This window comes from Amblyomma maculatum, chromosome 1 (genome assembly GCF_055883805.1).
Source record: "Amblyomma maculatum isolate TAMU_Amacu chromosome 1, ASM5588380v1, whole genome shotgun sequence".
In the NCBI taxonomy this organism is placed as follows: domain Eukaryota; kingdom Metazoa; phylum Arthropoda; class Arachnida; order Ixodida; family Ixodidae; genus Amblyomma; species Amblyomma maculatum.
In genome coordinates this window covers 500,627,316-500,646,522 of record NC_139344.1, presented here as the reverse complement: position 1 = coordinate 500,646,522, position 19,207 = coordinate 500,627,316, and the positions used below count along the sequence as shown (strand labels likewise).

Here is a 19,207-nt window from a genome sequence, read left to right as displayed (position 1 = left end):
GATAGACCTGCACGCCGGTTAACCCTTGGAGCACGGATTCAATTTTCCACTGAAAGATTGCTGGCGCAGAAGAGATTCCAAATGGTAGCCGATTGTAGCAGTATAGCCCTTTTTGAGTGTTGATGACGGCCAGTTTCCGCGACTCCTCGTCCAACGCTACCTGGCTATAGGCGTCTCTCAGGTCTAGCACACTGAACCGTTCTCCTCCCGCTAAATTGGGAAACATGTCGTCAATAACTGGTAGCGGGTATAGCTCAATCTCACACACAGGATTTAGTGTGGCTTTAAAATCTCCGCAAAGGCGCACTGAGCCGTCCTTCTTCAAGACGGGAAAAATGGGTGTGGCCCATTCCGAATAAGGTACAGGCGATATTATCCCTGCTTCCGTAAGCCAAACCAACTCCTGTGAAACTTTTTCTTTGTACGCAAAAGGAACCTTCCTTGCTTTGAAAAACTTGGGGGTTGCTCCGCTCTTGAGATGAATCCGTGCTGGCGGGCCTTTCAAGAGTCCGGTGCCCTCGCCGAAATGATCAGCATAGCTGTTCAGAATTTCCCCGGCAGGTTGATGGGCAGCTGGCGGAACCGTGCTGGCCACGTTAGTCTGCGCCTTTACGTGCAGGAGAGTCATTCCGGTGACCTTCAGTTTCTGCAATAAATCCCGGCCACAAAGACTGGGGCCTCTGCAGTTTAACACCACCAGATTGCATTCCACTGTAGTTGCTTGATAACGCACGTCCATGTTCATGACGGCCGGCACTGGCAGCTTTCCAAATAGCACGATAACTTTATCGGCGATTTCGCGAGCGGAGGCCATTCATTGCGATGTTTGTCATAAATAGCTTTTGAAATGATGCAGACTGGGGATCCAGTATCAGTGTCCATTTTTAGGTCAACGCCGTTCCATGTGAATGTTTTCTGAATGGGCGGTAGCAGCGTCTGCGCCGCCGTACGGAGGGACCATATCTGCGATGTACTGCTATCACTGTCTTCCGATTCCTGCCGCTTCTGTGCTTCCATGGTACCAGTTGTGTTAACGCTGTCGGCCGCTGAGCACATCTTCGCTAGATGCCCGTATCGTCTGCATTTGAAACATTGCCCTCTGTTAAAGCGACATGCTGCAGTCTTGTGGCCGTAGTTACCGCAGCACTGGCATTGCGTTCGCGGTTGCTTTCGTATCGCTGATTGGCGCCGATGAGTTATCTTGAACACGTTTGGATCCCGAGCCTCGCCGGTTATGCCTCGCAAATCTAGTTCGGCGCTTTCTGCAGCTAGTGCTAGAGCCTCTGCTTCCTTTAGTGACAGGTCTTTTATTGCCAGAAGCTGCTTTTGTAAACTCTTTGATTGGACGCCACACACGATGCGGTCTCTGATCATTCTTTCTAGCACAGACGAAAAATTGCAGTTCTGTGCTATTTGTCGTATAGCGACAATAAATTCCTGCACGGATTCTTCTTCTTTCTGATAGCGGTTGAAGAACTTAAAACTTTCTGCTATTTCGTTTGGTGTAGGATCATAGTAGCTGTTCAAGGTCTCGACTACCTTGTCGTAGCTCAACGAACTTGTTTTTGCTTGCGCTACTTTACTGCATGAAACTTGAACGGTCTTCGTCCCAAGGGCGGCTACTAGTAAAGCCCTCTTCATTGCATCAGCTGAGATTTCATTGGCCTCAAAGTACGCTTCTACTTTCACCAGGTAAGCTTGCCACTTATCGTCTTCCTCATCGAAGTCTGGTAGCTTGTGACCCATGTCTGGCGCTGTCCTGGGCCCGATATCCTTGCTTCAGCCTCGTCGCCACTGTTGGAAAGGCGCAGTCAATGGGAACGCCACTGTTGGAAAGGCGTAGTCAATGGGAACGCCGCTCCCGAGTGATGCATCTGACAGCGTAGCCAGGCCAAAAGTCCGACGGTTTATTTCCAGATCAAGGGGTATCATATAGTCAGAGGGGTGAGCGGAAAGAAGGAAAGAAAGAATGAAAAGGTTGGTTTGGTGCCGTTGCCGGTTCATAGATGGCGATAGCATCGATTTGTGCCGTTGCCGGTTCATAGATGGCGATAGCACAGTGGCTGTTCTATTCTCTCTCAAACGAAGCTTACAGACAGATCCTACTCTACACCTGAACAAAACTAAATTACCGGTGAAAAACGAACACAAATTTCTAGGCGTAACTTTTGACAAAAAACTCACCTTTCTTCCTCATATAAATGTCCTGAAGAAAAAGGCTTCCAAATCTCTAAACATACTAAAGGTTCTTTCCCGTAAACACTGGGGCGCTGACAGGACATGCCTTAAACACATTTACAGATCTGTCGTACGCTCCTCCTTAGACTATGGCAGCATAGTGTATGGGTCAGCTAGACCATCATACTTAAAAAAACTAGACCAGGTACATAACAAAGGACTTCGACTCTCATGTGGAGCATACCAAACTTTTCCTATATCCAGTCTGCTTGTGGAAACAAATGAACCTCCTCTTGAAATCAGAAGAACGTCACTTACATGTGCCCATATAATTAAAATCAGATCTCTGCCAAAGCATATCTGCTATTCCCTAGTAACTAAATGCCCTTCTAGAACACTATTCACCAACAAACCCAATGCAGCGAGAGCACTGCTCCTAAGATTTGAGCTAATGTGTCGAGGTTGAGCTACTGGATTGCTTACCTAGTATTGCCAAAAGACCTAACCCTCTGCCTCCTTGGTACCTGGTCCCTGCAGTTTGGAACCTCTCACACAGTTCCAAAAAACAATAACCCCACAAGAGCTCATCATACAAGAATTCCTTCAGCTGAAAGAAAAGTACAGTAGCTCCGCCTCGCATTCGGGAGGTACGGAATTCGATCGCCAGTACTGCCGGGTACCCACCGGTTTCCAATGGGTACAAGATTTCCCCCGGCCTGGTGCTCGGCTCTTCTGGGGTGAAATGGTTGGGAAAAGGGGCCATGAACCAAAAATGTTGGTTCAAGAAAAAAAGGTTCAAGATTTGAGCTAATGTGTCAAGAGGTTGAGCTACTGGATTGCTTACCTAGTATTGCCAAAAGACCTAACCCTCTGCCTCCTTGGTACCTGGTCCCTGCAGTTTGCAACCTCTCACTTACACAGTTCCAAAAAACAATAACCCCACAAGAGCTCATCATACAAGAATTCCTTCAGCTGAAAGAAAAGTACAGTAGCTTCACAGACGTTTACACGGATGGCTCGAAAACAGATCATTATGTCGGAAGCGCAGTTGTTCAAAGTGAATGGGAAAAAACAATAAGACTTCCACAGTGCGCGTCCATCTTTACTGCTGAATGCTATGCTGTTTCTGTTGCCATAGAGAAAATAATAAAAGAAAACCTCAGGAGAAGCATTGTTTACACAGATTTCCTAAGTATAGTCACAGTCCTTCACACAAGAAACGCAGTTATACCAATTCTGGGAAACATCATACACAGCATAGCAACACTTACAGATGAAGGACGAAGCATAAAAATTTGCTGGGTTCCCAGTCATGCAGGAATTCAAGGTAATGAAAAACAGATATGTGCACTGCCAAAGCTCGAGACAAGAAAATAAAAGAAGTGCAGGTACCATCTCAAGACTGCATGAAATTGATACAAAGTAAGCTGATACAAAAATGGCAGTCGACTTGGAACACTGAAACAAATAACAAAATACACCTCATAAAGCCTGTAATAGAAGAGTGGAAATCGAGCACCCACCTTGAACGTTCCAAAGTATCCTTATGCCGCCTTCGCATAAGACACACACATTTAACACAGCGTCATTTTAACTAAACAGGATAAGCCCCTGTGTGATTCATGCGGACACGAGCTAACAGTCACCCACATTTTAATCTCATGCAGACAACTTGAACAACTAAGAAAAAAACATTTTACGCAGTTTTACAAATAACACATTCCTCTTCATCCAGCGTTGCTTTTAGGTGAAAATTCGCTCATTGATTTGCCCTGGGTTTTCAGGTTTTTAATAGAAGCAAGCGTTCTAAACAGAATAAGTTTAAATTACATAAATGCAACACTCTTAACCTTGAAGTTGGCGCATGATAGCCTAAGCTGCTTATGCGCCACTAAACCCAACACAACAACAACAAAACATGGCCTCCAAGAGAGCAATAATTGTGTTTCAACTGTAGGTGGTTATTCGTTACATAACGCAATAGCTTTTGATCTGTTGACTTTCTCCTTCACTTTAACAAAGTTATTTGTAATTGCAACTGTCGCCTTCTCTTCAAAGAGCCCAGCCGGTAGCACAGCAAAACCCCCTTGTTTGTCCATTTGATGTAATCGAAGATTATTCCGCTCAAAAAATGTCACCACTTCTGCAGTACAACCATGCACATGCTGCCAAGTGCTGACTGGGGAGAGCATGCAGAGGGGCCAACACAGGAGATTCATCGGTAGCGTTGAAGTACTCTGACGGCGAACATTTTGGCGAACAACTCTGTGTTTGCATCCTAGCCGTCTTCACTGGTGATGTCTTTAGAGTACTTTGGGGCGGCTCTGATGTGTGAATGAATCCACGAGTCATCCAATGCCCATCATACGACAAGGCTACATAGATAGAAAACTGGTGAACTCTCGCGCATTGCACTTCCACTTCCATAGCGGAGCGCGCCGTGGCAGGTGTCAGGTTTTCCTTTATGGTGTTCTTCCATGTTTTTGTGGTTGTCCACGCGAGAAATTTTTATCAGTGAAGGTACTGAAAAACTTTTATTGGGTCTAGTATTTTGCATAGTGGACGCAGCCAGAATGTTCGCAGCTAAAAGATTTATTTGTTTTTCTTCAACACGCAGCATACTCCATACTGATCTCTTGTCCTAGCAGTTATCACACGTCTTGAAAAGCATAACAGTGAGGTCGTATTCTCGATCGCCCCAAACGGTTCTTACTCTACTTCGAAACGTGTTGCACTTTGTGTCTCAGCTCTTTTTGCAGACCACCACTATCGTACCTATCTGTTTTCCCATTCAACAGGCGGTTGAGCAACTCATTGCAAACCAACGTAAAGCTCGTCGGGATTAAGCAGATGGTCAGCGACATCGCTGGGGACTAAGTTGGCCTTACGTTTTATTGCCGGTGTTAATTCCAAATCCCACAGTTTCATGTCAGCTCTAGTCTTTTCATTTTCCATATCAAAAGGCATCAAAAGTGTTGTATCATGACAGGTCCGACCACACTGCAACTTTTCTTACTTGATGGGCCCGCTTGCCTAATTGGTCCCGTTTCCTTGACGCTGTCACTTGGCACAGGAATATGCTTTTCCTCTGTGTCTCACAACACAAAGGCACATTTCTAACATTACCGATCAATGACGTTTTGCTATACTTATGCAGCGTCACATGCTTTCTCGTCGGCAGCACATTGTTGCGGAATCTCCAGTGTCCAAGGCCGAAGGTACTAGACAAGATGGCATCCTGGGGCACGACGTCGACTTGTGCAGCAGATGGTGAGAGATGCAGGGTTCCTTTCAGCATAGTGTGGCAGGCAGTGAATAGGAACATGTGCTTGTTTTCTTTTGCTATCTATCGAGCCAATGATTCAAACTATACACTGGAGCATGCAATTTGAAACGAAGATGTACTCTTCCAAACGAGACGAAGACCGCACCTAACGTGCGCAGGGAACGGAAAGCATACGTTATATTATGACAATGGGCTATTTTAGTGTAAACACTGACTTAAAGTTAGTTTCCCGACTTCCTATAAATTCATATTACACCTGAAATATTTACAGAGTTTAGAAACCTGATAGTTTTAAAATTCGAATTGTGGTTTTTATTGCACCCTCGAGACCAGTGTGCCCCTAAATTTATGTGTTTCAATGAGTTTTTCAAGCACACGAAAACAAATTTCAACATATACCTAAGATGAGATTTTAGGAAGTGAAAGATTGGAAGATGCAATTATGGCACTTTTCAGTTTCATGAAGCTTCAAGCCATGCTGTCCCATTCACTTGCTACGCGAGAAACGTCACGAAGCAATTGTACATTTGGCTGCCTGCAGGCATGTTCGTGCACGATCCCTGATTGGTTCTTCAATGGTTAGTCTGCACCTCTGGGCAACGGACGTGCATGACACGAAAGCATGCTATATTATTTTGCTAGGTTCCTAGTCGCATTGGCATACGAGGAAAGAGGGAGCAGAAGTGTGTCGCACAAGCGAGAACAATAGAAATAAAATGTGAACTTGCCATTGCATGAAATTGGTAAGTAGCACTCTAAGATCTTAATGGCAGCTTTCTTGGGAAAATGAAGGAAAAGCTGCATAACACTTTAGAAAGGATATTGTACTGCCATAATGAACATTTTATCAAGGTCGTTTTATTTATTTATTTATTTATTTATTACATACTGCAGACCCTCGGGTCCAAGCAGAGGGGCATAGTTGAGTACAAAAAAGAGCAAAGAACAACAACAAAAGTAATAAGAAATTATACAATATTAATCGCAATGCATAGCCATCTGTAAAATAGTGTTCCAATCTGATATTGTGCGAGGGAAAAAGGAAAACATAAACGTGTTAGTTCGAGCATAATAGGGCGCCAGTGAGTCAGGATGATGATGTCTCGTATAGCGTGTTGATGCAGGAGATATATATGGGGACTGGTTTATTGCAAGCTTGTTATTTATCAGGAGAGAAAGGAATTCTAGCCTCAGCCGTTTTCTGCGGGATTCAAGTGTGGGAATAGAATTTTCTATCATTGTTTGAGAGGGTGAGTCAAACCTAGCGAATTTATTAAATATAAACCGAACTGATTTTCTTTGTATTTTCTCAAGGTGCTTGATATCTGACTTAGTGTGAGGATCCCATGCTATGCATGCATACTCTAGCTTCGGTCTAATGAAAGAGATGTAAGAGAGTAACTTTACGGAAGAGGGTGCATTTTTTAGTTTGTGTCTCAAGAAACAGAGTTTGCGGAAGGCAGAGGAGCAGATAGTGTTAATATGTAAGCTCCAGGACAGAGTAGAAGTTAAGGTAACACCCAAGTATTTGTAGCTGTTAGTACTGCGCAGTGATGAAGAACCAAGTGAGTAAGAGAAAACAAGCGGGGCTTTTTTACGAGTAACATGGAATACTGATTTGTCAGCGTTTATCAACATCCCCCATTCACTGCACCAATTTAATATGTTGCTTAAATCATTTCGAAGGACAATGTGATCATGTGGAGTTGTTACATCTTTATACAAAATGCAATCATCAGCAAACAGTCTGATTTGAACACCTGGACTCACAACATTCACGATGTCATTAATATATATCAGGAATAACAGGGGACCCAGAACACTACCTTGGGGCACCCCCGACGTGACTGGAAGAATAGCCGAGCTGCATTCGCCAATTTTAACGTACTGCGTTCGTTTAGTGAGGTAAGCAATAATCCAGTGTACAAAAATGTCAGGTATGCCAATCATTCTTAGTTTAAATATTAATTTGTCGTGCGGCACCTTATCAAACGCTTTGGTGAAATCTAAAAATATTACATCTATTTGTCCATTATTGTCGAGGGATAACGCAAAATTATGAATTACGGATACCAGTTGTGTTACAGTCGAATAACCCTTTCTGAAACCGTGCTGAAACTCTGTAAGCACATTGTTTTCAGCCAAGAATTCATTGATGCAATTTCCCACAATGTGCTCCAAGAGCTTGCAACATTGAGATGTTAAAGAGATGGGGCGATAATTTTGGAGTATTTTTCGATCTCCCTTTTTGAATACCGGAACAACTTGGGCCACCCTCCAGTCAGCCGGGAGCTCCCCCGATGAAAGTGAAACAGAAAAAATTTTAACAAGAAATTTCGCGACATGTTCAGAATACCGCTTTAGGAAGATATTCGGTATTTCGTCAGGGCCACATGTAGTTTTGGTTTTGAGATTTACCAGCATATTGACAATACCAGCATAAGAAACAAAACTGGCATCAAATTCACGCTTCTTGGAAAACCCGGTAATAACATTTGATACTGAAAAGACACTTTGAAAATATTCATTAAAGTGCTGCGCTATGTCTGTCATCAGTTATCAGTGTGTCATCCACTGTTAATTGCGGAATTGATTTCTTTTTCTCCTTCATATGCTTCCAGAATTTATCAGGATCATTTTTAATGAAGTTGGGCAGTGAAGTATTATAGTAATAATGTTTAGCTGCGTTCACCTTCTGTTCAAGCACATCCTGAGCTTCTTTTATTTTATTCGGATTGATACGCTTTTTCTTTAACCTTTTTAACTTTCGTTTAGCATGAATCACATCGCGTGTCATCCAGGCTGTACGCTTATGAACTTTCTTTCTCTTAGTAGATATGAATTTTTCTACGCAGTGAAGACACATACTTTTGAAAGTATTCCAAAGGGAACAGACACTGGCGCTGTTAAAATCGGGAAGACAATTTTCCATGTAATTTATGATAGAAACGTCATCAGCATGAGAATAATCTTTGTAAGAAAGCACTGAAGAATAGTTTTCCGCTATTTGCATAAGTGGAAGGGTGACGCTCACCATGCAGTGATCAGACAGTCCTTGTTCTATAGAAACGAAATATTCTGGGAAATCCCGGCTAACAAAAACCAAATCCAGAATTGAGCTGCATGTTCCCTGCACACGTGTTGGTTCATGTACCACCTGCGTTAGGTTGTAACGCAGCATAATGTTGAAAGTAAGGCTAATGTTTTTGTTCTGCACATTCCCCGCATTAAGGCGCTCCCAATCAATATTTGGCAAATTAAAGTCTCCCATTAATACAATATTATTATTCGCATGTCTGACCATTCCTTCTTCCAATTTCTGCAAATATTCAACAGGGGCATCGGGTGGCCTGTAGATAGCATAAACAATAAAGTTGTGTCCCCAACACTTTATCTTGACACGCAAACATTCAAGGTCAGAGATATCTTCCAGCTGATAGGCAGATATGCTATTTTTGATAAGGATGGCTACACCGCCACCTCTGGTACCTCTATCTTTTCGGAAAACAGTATAGCGTGAAGGAAATACATCGTCACCTATTTCGTCATTTAGCCAAGTCTCCGTTAATACTGTAATATGAGGATCATACTTCAGTAATAACATTCCTAATTCATCAGTTTTATTTCTCACACTGCGGGCATTGACATTTATAAGCCTGAGCTGCTTAAGAGGTCCTTTAGTGTCCCGCCAATCCTGTATGTTTGAGGAATCGCTAGATATGTCCGTTCCGGGAGAGGTTGTTAGGGACATTTTTACACGTTTGTTTAAACTTTCATCCCAATAAAAAGTGTTTTTACCAACTTTAAGCTTATCATGGATTAGTGAAGCTTTTATTTTAAGATCTCTTTCCCGTTTACAACTCTCCCAGAGAAGTTTTCGTTTTTTTAATATGGATGGAGAATAATCATTCTGGACATAAATATTGGACCCTTTTAGTTTCTTGCAGTTTGCAAAAATCGCCTTCTTTTCGTTGTAATCTTGAAGGTGGATAATTATTGGTTGGTTTTCCTTGTTTTTTCCTAGCCTGTGTATTCGGCCAATTGACTCACACTTCACGCCCAGCTTGTCCTGAAATACCTCATTGACTACTTTTTCTTTTATCGTAGATTCTGTTTCATCATCCGACTCCTTAATTCCATATATAATCAGATTGGAATGCCTGCTATAGTCCTCCAAATTGGTTAGCTTCTTTGTCTGAAAGGACATCACTTGTTCTAAAGATTTCAGCGTCGTTCCTACTTGACCAGCTTGGAACTCGGTTGTAGAAGACTGATGTAATTTGGTGTCTATTTCTTTTACTGCACTTTGCAGGGTGGCAAGTACATTGTTAAGGCTGCATAGCTGTGTTTTAATTTCATTTACTTCATCAAGAATAGTTTTTGGCCCTCAAATATTTGTTTGTACAATTCCTTTTGCGTTGGTCCTGGATTGGTTTCTACATCGCTGCATAGAACTAATTTGCACACCAGAAAACACTCGTAAGCAAGACTGGCACACTGCTGTGGGCACGGCAGGACCACAATGCAACGGTTGTCACTACGAACGCTGCTAAATGTTTCAGAAGGACCAACCTGCACAACGAAGAACAGTTGCCTGGTCAGCATCGTTGCAGTGCCGGGTCCACCGTGCCCACTGAGGCTGAAGCAACAGAGGGTCTCTTTTATAGCTATGGCTACCCATGACGTCACGCGGCGCTGACCAAAAGGTGTCGCCAGAAGATCAGGGCCACGAGGAGCTGATACTGCAAAGTGTTCGATGGTTCGCACGAGTTCGCTCTTGTCGATGCTGATATGGTGATCTGCGCAGTTGAAGTTCGAAGCCGTTGATACTGCGGCGGTTCCCAGCAAAGCCTGCACAACGAAGAACAGTTGCCTGGTCAGCATCGTTGCAGTGCCGGTCCACCGTGCCCACTGAGGCTGAAGCAACAGAGGGTCTCTTTTATAGGTATGGCTACCCATGACGTCACGCGGCGCTGACCAAAAGGTGTCGCCAGAAGATCAGGGCCACGAGGAGCTGATACTGCAAAGTGTTCGATGGTTTGCACGAGTTCGCTCTTGTCGATGCTGATATGGTGATCTGCGCAGTTGAAGTTCGAAGCCGTTGATACTGCGGCGGTTCCCAGCAAAGCCTGCACAACGAAGAACAGTTGCCTGGTCAGCATCGTTGCAGTGCCGGGTCCACCGTGCCCACTCTTGTTTTACATGTAGGTCATATACACATCCCCCATAGTTTCTTGTGAACAAAAAATACAAAGAGGACAAGCTGTCGGGCTAGTTGGTTTTCCATAGTTATTGCAGCGCGTAGCCGGACAAGGACGAAGACGGAGGAACACGTAAGATGCAGAGGCACTGAACTGCGACTTTATTTTTGGAAATCAGCCAACCATGTCATATATATAACAGAGAAATGCCCACTAGAGGAACAAAATCTACACGTGGCGAAAGCAGGTGCAACAAAATCAAACAGGAGTATAAAAAATCGATAAATCTAAATGCTTAACACACGATTGACATGGTACAGTGACATAACATGATAATAGTGGCCGTAGGGAAAGTGCGTGAAAAATTAACAAAAATTCCCAGTCCTTAACAAGCAACAATGGCTAAAAAAGGTGAATGCGCAGAAAACATTTTTTATATTAGAGCTTGTTTAAAAAACCGCAGAGAAACTTATGAGATGGACAAAAAATAATAAGTAAATTAAACATGAAAAAAGAAGAGAGAGAGATGCAAATGTTGAAACAAAATTGAAAGCCAACAATTAACACTGCAAAACAAAAAAAACAATGAATTAAACAATATGACGGACTGCAATTCAAAATGTATAAAACGAAGGCATGTAAAGAGTACAAATAAAATCAAAGATAAAATCAAGCACAATCAGAGAGAAAAGCAATTTCTTTGTTCAAAAAGGAAAACTGAGGATGTGCTGACGCATTCATCCTTGTGCTTAGCAATCAAAGCGACTTCCACTATTTCGCGTGTAAGCTTGTTATGGGATCGGTTTAGAAGGGTCGTTTTCTGAAAGACAGGGGAGCATTTTCTATTGCGGTCACATGTGCGACAATGTACTGGCAGGTTTTTGTATGATGACCCTGAAAAATCATTGCTATGCTTCACTAAAGATGAATAATACATTGGCCAGTTTGGCTGATGTATGCTTTGCCACAAGATAGAGGGATGGAGTATACGAGCCCTTCTGCGCATGTTACGGCGGGATTCTTGTGCCTTGTGGTGCAGCCATTATCTCTCTTTGTCGTTTTGTTGACCATGCGACAAAGTCTTGATAGGCGGTGCGGGGCTGAAAAGACCACGTGAACGCCTGCCTTCTTACCAATCTTCTTGAGATTATGAGAAATCTTGTGGATATAAGGTATCATTGCTAGCTTATTTCGCTGTTGGACTTCAGCTGAAGGGCCTGTCATCTTCATTTTGTAGTTCTTTAACATTTTTCTAGCCACAGAAGAGAGAAGTTTCTGCGGGAATCCTGACTGCGTCAGCCTGCGCACTTGAGCTGAAAAGCTATCCTGAAATTTATGCTTGCATGACTTCGTCAAGGCGTTACTAAAACCAGATTGCACAATATTCCTTTTAACCAACTTTGAATGAGCAATACCATAAGCTAAAATGGGTTTCTTGCTTCTTGGTTCGAACGCCCAGCAAACATGATTAGGAGTGAAAAAACGTCTTAGCTCGAGAAAACGAATGGAATTCTTGTCTGGCACTTCGTGGGTCTGCTCAAGTGGCGCCATTGTGTTCGCAAACACGGTCAGAACTTGAGATACCCGACTTAAAATGGTTTCATTATTGCAACCTAAGATGACTAAGTAATCATCTACGAACCGGAAGATCTTTAAATGCATGAGTTATCAAAGCTTTCATTAAGAGCTCTGTCATGCATGCAGAGGTAAAGGTCACTGAGAACTGGGGCAATGCATGATCCTGTACAGATCCCCTGCCTTTGTATAAAACGAGACCCATTCCAATCTGCAAGGTTGATTTGAGGTAAACCGACAACAATTCCAAAAAACCATCAACACTAATGCCGCACTTATTCTGAAAAGCCACGGCGCCATATTTGGACAGCCATTACTGTTGATGGTTTTTTGGAAATTTGTCGGTTTACCTCAAATCAACCTTTGCAGATTGGAATAGGTCTCTTTTTATACAAAGGCAGGGGATCTTTATAGGATCATGCATTGCCCCAGTTCTCAGTGACCTTTACCTCGGCATGCATGACAGAGCTCTTAATGAAAGCTTTGATAACTCATGCATTTTAAAGATCTTCCAGTTCGTAGATGATTACTTAGTTATCTTAGGTTGCAATAATGAAACCATTTTAAGTCGGGTACCTCAAGTTCTGACCGTGTTTGCGAACACAATGGCGCCACTTGAGCTGACCCACGAAGTGCCAGACAATAATTCCATTTGTTTTCTCGAGCTAAGACTTATTTTCACTCCTAATCATGTTTGCTGGGCGTTCGAACCAAGAAGCAAGAAACCCATTTTAGCTTATGGTATTGCTCATTCAAAGTTGGTTAAAAGGAATATTGTGCAATCTGGTTTTAGCAACGCCTTGACGAAGTCACGCAAGCATAAATTTCAGGATAACTTTTCAGCTCTAGTGTGCAGGCTGACGCAGTCGGGATTCCCGCAGAAACTTCTTTCTTCTGTCGCTAGAAAAATGTTAAAGAACTACAAAATGAAGATGACAGGCCCTTCAGCTGAAGTCCAACAGCGAAATAAGGTAGCAATAATACCTTATATCCACAAGATTTCTCATAATGTCAAGAAGATTGGTAAGAAGGCAGGCGTTCACGTGGTCTTTTCAGCCCCGCACCGCCTATGAAGACTTTGTCGCATGGTCAACAAAACGACAGAGAGATAATGGCTGCACCACAAGGCACAAGAATCCCGCTGTAACATGCGCAGAAGGGCTCGTATACTCCATCCCTCTATCTTGTGGCAAAGCATACATCAGCCAAACTGGCCAATGTATTATTCATCTTTAATGGAGCATAGCAATGATTTTTCAGGGTCATCGTCCAAAAACCTGCCAGTGCATTGTCGCACATGCGACCGCAATAGAAAATGCTCCCCTTACTTTCAGAAAACGACCATTCTAAACCGATCCCATAACAAGCTTACACGCGAAATAGTGGAAGCCGCTTTGATTGCTAAGCACAAGGATGAATGCGTCAGCACATCCTCAGTTTTCATTTCAAACAAAGAAATTCCTTTTCTCTCTTATTGTGCTTGATTTTATCTTTGATTTTATTTGCACTCTTTACATGCCTTCGTTTTATACATTTTGAATTGCAGTCAGGCATATTGTTTAATTCATTGTTGGTTTTTTGTTTTGCAGTGTCAATTGGTTGGCTTTCAATTTTGTTTCAACATTTGCATCTCTCTCTCTTCTTTTTTAATGTTTAACTTACTTATTATTTTTTGTCCATCTCATAAGTTTCTCTGCGGTTTTTTAAACAAGTTCTAATATAAAAAATGTTTTCTGCGCATCCACCTTTTTTAGCCTTTGTTGGTTGTTAAGGACTGGGAATTTTTGTTGCTTTTTCACGCACTTTCACTGTGGCCACTATTATCATGTTATGTCACTGTATCATGTCTATCATATGTTAGGCATTTAGATCATCATCATCATCAGCCTGACTCTACCCACTGCAGGGCGAAGGCCTCTCCCATATTTCTCCACTTAACCCGGTTGTGTGCTAGCTGCATCCACTTGACCCCTGCGAACTTCTTAATCTCATCCGCCCACCTAACTTTCTGCCGCCCCCTCCTACGCTTTCCTTCCCTTGGAAACCAGTTTGTTACCCTAAGCGACCATCGGTTATCCTCTCTTCGCACTACATGTCCTGCCCATGTCCATTTCTTCTTCTTAATTTCCACTAGAATGTCGGTAACTTGAGTTATTTCTCTGACCCACTCTGCACGCTTCCTATCTCTTAATGTTACCCCTACCATTTTTTGTTCCATAGCCCTCTGGGTTGTCCTCAACTTAAGTAGAACTTTCTTGGTTAGCCTCCACGTTTCAGCCCCATAGGTGAGTACAGGTAAGATGCAGCTGTTGTATACTTTCCTCTTGAGCGATACCAGTAAGCTGCTAGACATAATCTGCTAGTGCTTGCCAAATGTGCTCCATCCCGATCTTATTCTTCTTGTTATTTCCTTTTCATGGTCCGGATCTGCGGTTACTACCTGTCCTAAGTAGACATATTCGCCTACTACTTTCAGTACTTCGCTACCTAATGTAAACTGCTGTTCCTTCCCGAGGCTGTTGAACATTACCTTAGTCTTCTGCATATTGATTTTCAAGCCTACCTTTCTACTTTTCCTGTTTAGGTCATCAATCATTATTTGTAGTTCATCTCCCGAGTTGCTTAGCAAGGCAATGTCATCAGAAAATCGCAGATTACTGAGGTATTCTCCATCTACCCTTATCCCTAACTGCTCCCCTTCCAAGTCTCTGAATACTTCCTCTAAGCAAGCTGTGAATAGTACTGGGGAGATTGTGTCTCCTTGCCTAACACCTTTCTTTATGGGAATTTTGTTACTTTCTTTATGCAGAACTATGGTTGCTGTGCAGCCACTATATATATCTTCCAGCACTTTCACGTACGGCTCGTCTACCCCCTGATTTCGCAATGCCTGCATCACCGCCGAGGTTTCAACTGAGTCAAATGCTTTTTCGTAATCAATGAATGCTATGTATAAGGGCTGGTTATATTCCGAGCATTTTTCTATCACCTGATTGATGGTATGGATATGATCGATAGTAGAGTACAGTTTCCGAAACCCTCCTTGATCCTTTGCTTGATTGAAGTCTAAGGTTGTTCTGATTCTATTAGCGATTACCTTCAGTTCAGTTCAGGCGTTCAGTCGTGTCCGACTCTTCGTGACCCTATGGACCATGTCACGCCACGCTTTCCGGTCTCTCACTATCTTCTTAACATCGCATAGCTTCATCTGCAATGCCTCGAGAATGCCATCTAACCATCGCGTTCGCTGCCTACCCCTTCTCCGGCGACCCTCAACCTTTCCCAACGCCAAATCTTTCTCCAGCGACTCCTCTCTTCTCATCAGATGACCAAAGTAGCTGAGCTTTAACTTTAGAATTTGACCCTCCAATGAGCAGTCAGGGTTTATGGTCGACAATATCGACTGATTTGATCTTCTGGCAGTCCAAGGAACTCTTAAGAGTCTTCGCCAGCACCACAATTCAAACGCGTCAATTCTTCGGCGGTCAGCCTTTTTCACAGTCCAACTCTCGCATCCATACATCACAACTGGAAAGACCATAGCACGGGTTATACGGATCTTGGTTGGCAGACTAATGTCTCTGCTCTTTACTAGGCGGTCAAGGCTAACCATTGCTCTCTTTCCCAGAAGCAGGCGTCTCCTAATTTCATGGCTGCAGTCTCCTTCCGAGGTAATCTTGGCGCCCAAGAACAGAAAATCTGTCACAGCTTCCACTTCTTGTCCATTGATGCTCCAGGACTCGATAGGGCAAGACGCCATGATCTTCGTCTTTTTAATGTTCAGTTTAAGCCCAAACTTCTCACTCTCTTCTTGTACGCGCATCAGAAGTCTCTTGAGTTCCACTTCACTTTCTGCCATTAAAGTGGTATCATCCGCATATCTTAGTAAATACCTTATACGTAACAGACAGTAAGCTGATTGGTCTGTAATTTTTAAGGTCCTTAGAGTCCTCTTTCTTATGAATGAGGATAATGTTTGCATTCTTCCATGGTTCCGGTACCGTCGATGACATCAGGCACTGCGTATACAAGGTGGCCAGTTTTTCTAACACGATATCCCCCCGTCCTTCAGCAAATCCGTAGTTATCTGCATTTAGATACATCGATTTTTATACTCGTGTTTGTCCCATGAATTTGAGCGAGCCCTCCGCTTCTTTGGCATTGCACATTCCACTACATCCGTCAATCATCCCCAGTGCAATGGCCTCGTGGAGCGTGTTAACCGCACCATCACGGATATACTCGCCTCCTTCGTGGCTCCGTCCCACAGAAACTGAGATCGTTTTGTTTCTGCGGCAGCTTTTGCACTCAACACTGCGAGGCAAGAAAACTGCCATGCATGTTGACAAGTTTGGTTTCAGTGCGACACATCACATAAGCTGCAAAATTTGTCCTTCAGTCATCTTATTGAAGAACTTGTAATGCGTTATATAATGTTGCGGGACCCTGTGCTCGCCTAGAGATAGACACAGAACAGAGGACACCAGGCAAACACAACTTGCCCCAGCGCTCTTCTTTTGTTCTCTAACCCTCGCGCTGGCGCCGCGCGCTTGTCTCGCGCTCGTCCTGCGCCTCTTCCTTTTCTGGCGCAGCGCTCCTCGGCGTGCACCGTAACATCTTTCCACCGGGGGGGGGGGGGGGGGGGAGTTTCAGTGAGCTGTTGCAGGTGCTCCACTTATGGGGCGGCATTTCGTGGGGAAGGCAGTGAGGCAGCTGGCGACGACAGTAGTGGTGATGACCCGGTATCTAAGTCGGAGTCAATGCTGGCGCTGTTGACATATTGCTTCATGTTTACACATGCTCCGTGAAAATGTGGTGCACACTGCATCGTCCATGCTTGGGGAGGTCTCCGAGGCGGTATGTCACGGGGCCGAGCCGTTCAACGACACGGTAAGGGCCGCAGTATCGGGGCATCAGCTTCGTGGCAGGGCCAGTCGTGCGGACGGTGCGGCGAACGAGGACCAAGTCACCAGACCGGAAGGTGGGAAGTGGTGGTGATGCTGCATTGGCCACTCTCACACGCACATGAGCCGTGAGAAGGTTGCGGTGAGCGTCGAGGCGGGCGAAACAAAGTCGTTGGGCGGAGTCAATTGGTGACGTAGTCTAACGGGGAAGGCCCAACTGCGCGTTGAGAGGGATGTAGGGTGTTCTGCCATAGACGACTGAGAACGGCGTGAGTCATCTAGGCCGACAGATCTGTTGGCTTTACACCATAGTTTTATGCAAACGGGCTGTTGTCTTTGATAAGGCTGCTCATGAATTCCCAGTTCTGCTTTTATGTAATGCAGCTCTTTTTGATAAAAACAACTCTAGAATGGCTTTACACATCTCTCTAAACATGATGATTTAGGCTGGTACAAGACAAATGTTCTGGTACCTGGGTACCAATGGTATGACATCGCACTCTTTTTGTTAAGGAGGCAAGTTGCCAACACGTCTTGTCAACATTGGGCTGTAATGGGTGCACTGGACCAGGCTCTGCATGTTTCTCCTGGTGGTGTCTAAGCTTGCTGCATAAGTTCTGGTGCAGTCTCCTTCACTGCAGTGAAACCGTCATCTTCATCAACTGTAATATCTTAAGAAGAACATTCTGCATGTGCCATAAGCGGTGGCTACACCTGGATAAAGAAGTTGCGTGACTGGTTTTGGAAGGGAACTTTATTGCGATAACAATATGTGCAAACACTGTTTCGACCGATAGCTATATAAGCTAGTGGCCAGTCTGATAAAAAAATTACTTGTAGTTCAGCGGCAGAGCGCAAAAGGCTGAAAAGGTAAACTTCATATACACATTTGCAAGATACACACCACAAAACACACAAAAAACCAAGCACACTTGGAGCAGACCAGGAGCTAAATATTGAGTGGCTAAAATACAAACATAGCTGCACAAATGGTAAACAAGGTAAATCGCTGCGCAACCATACGGCTGCCTGGTCTGCTCCAGAGTGATAGTCCCCCCAGGCTTGTTCGACGTTATATAGGAGCCATGCCGTCTACCGTCAATGTCCCTTCAGGAAAAGCACAGGCGTTTTTCGTGGAAAATCTGCGGTGCTCGTTGCATTTGTGTAACACAGGATGACCACGCGAGCTAGGCATTACGTCCTGGTCGTCAGCGCAGATGACCGATCTTCAATGTTCGGCGGGAACTCTTTTACTGTCGCTGAAAACTCTATCTTCCACATCTGCACTTCTGAAATCACGTTGGATAGTCTGTCGTCAGCAGCATCAGTCCGTTTCCAGATCCGCCACTAGCAAAGATGGGGCTACACGAGGAATGGAGTCCATTCGTGAATAAGCCAAGGGAAGCACCAATATGGGGCTATAGAATTTGGCTTTAAAAATATAAAACTGAAATGAGAAAACATTTCTGGGAGTGCACAAATGGAAATAGTCGCCTTTGTCAGTATTGTCATGCTGATGGTTTTTACGTGCAAGATCATGCATTGAAACCTGCTTACCCTGTTACATATAAGCAGATCAGAATATATGAGAGCATTGAGTGGACACTAGGAAGATGTAAAAGAATGTAGTTGAATTTTTTGTTGTTCCAGGCTCCATCTTGAACAAGAACTGCTCATACAGTCTCATCATGCTAGACTGATGCTTTTTTCTTTGTGCAGTATATGATAATGCCTCTGTTCATCTAACTGGCTTTTCTCATGGATCCATACCATGCAGTTTTTATAGGGTGCTGAACAAACTGTCCTGCACATTCCTCAACATATGGAGGAAATCAGAGACAAAGTGCAAGGAGTGATTTTTGTCCGCAGCTTAGGCTGACCACAACTTCCTGCTATTGAAATCGGGCATACGCTTACCGTGGGGGGGTGTCATTGACGCATGCCGGCTGAGGAATATAGTTTATATTGCACTTTTGCGTGAATTTTTTTGCACTAAATTGCCATCTATGAAGTGGAAACTGCTGTTCATGACACAAGTTGAAGTTCAGATGCATATCGTTTTG

The 19,207-nt window shown here is 43.8% G+C and overlaps 1 protein-coding gene across 4 annotated transcripts in view; it reads left to right on the top strand.

The window, feature by feature from the left end:
• The window catches only part of LOC146210324 (uncharacterized), a 234,232-nt gene that overhangs the window by 102,220 nt on the left and 112,805 nt on the right, over positions 1 to 19,207 (top strand). For 2 of the 4 annotated variants that reach the window (XM_084609560.1, XM_084609555.1), the window contains exon 3: positions 5,336 to 5,448. In XM_084609560.1, the coding sequence (XP_084465686.1) occupies positions 5,336 to 5,448 (113 nt within the window). Of the gene's footprint in view, positions 1 to 5,335; positions 5,449 to 10,026; positions 10,135 to 19,207 lie in introns of those variants that run through there. The other 2 variants (XR_014708953.1, XR_014708952.1) reach the window with 2 other exon arrangements.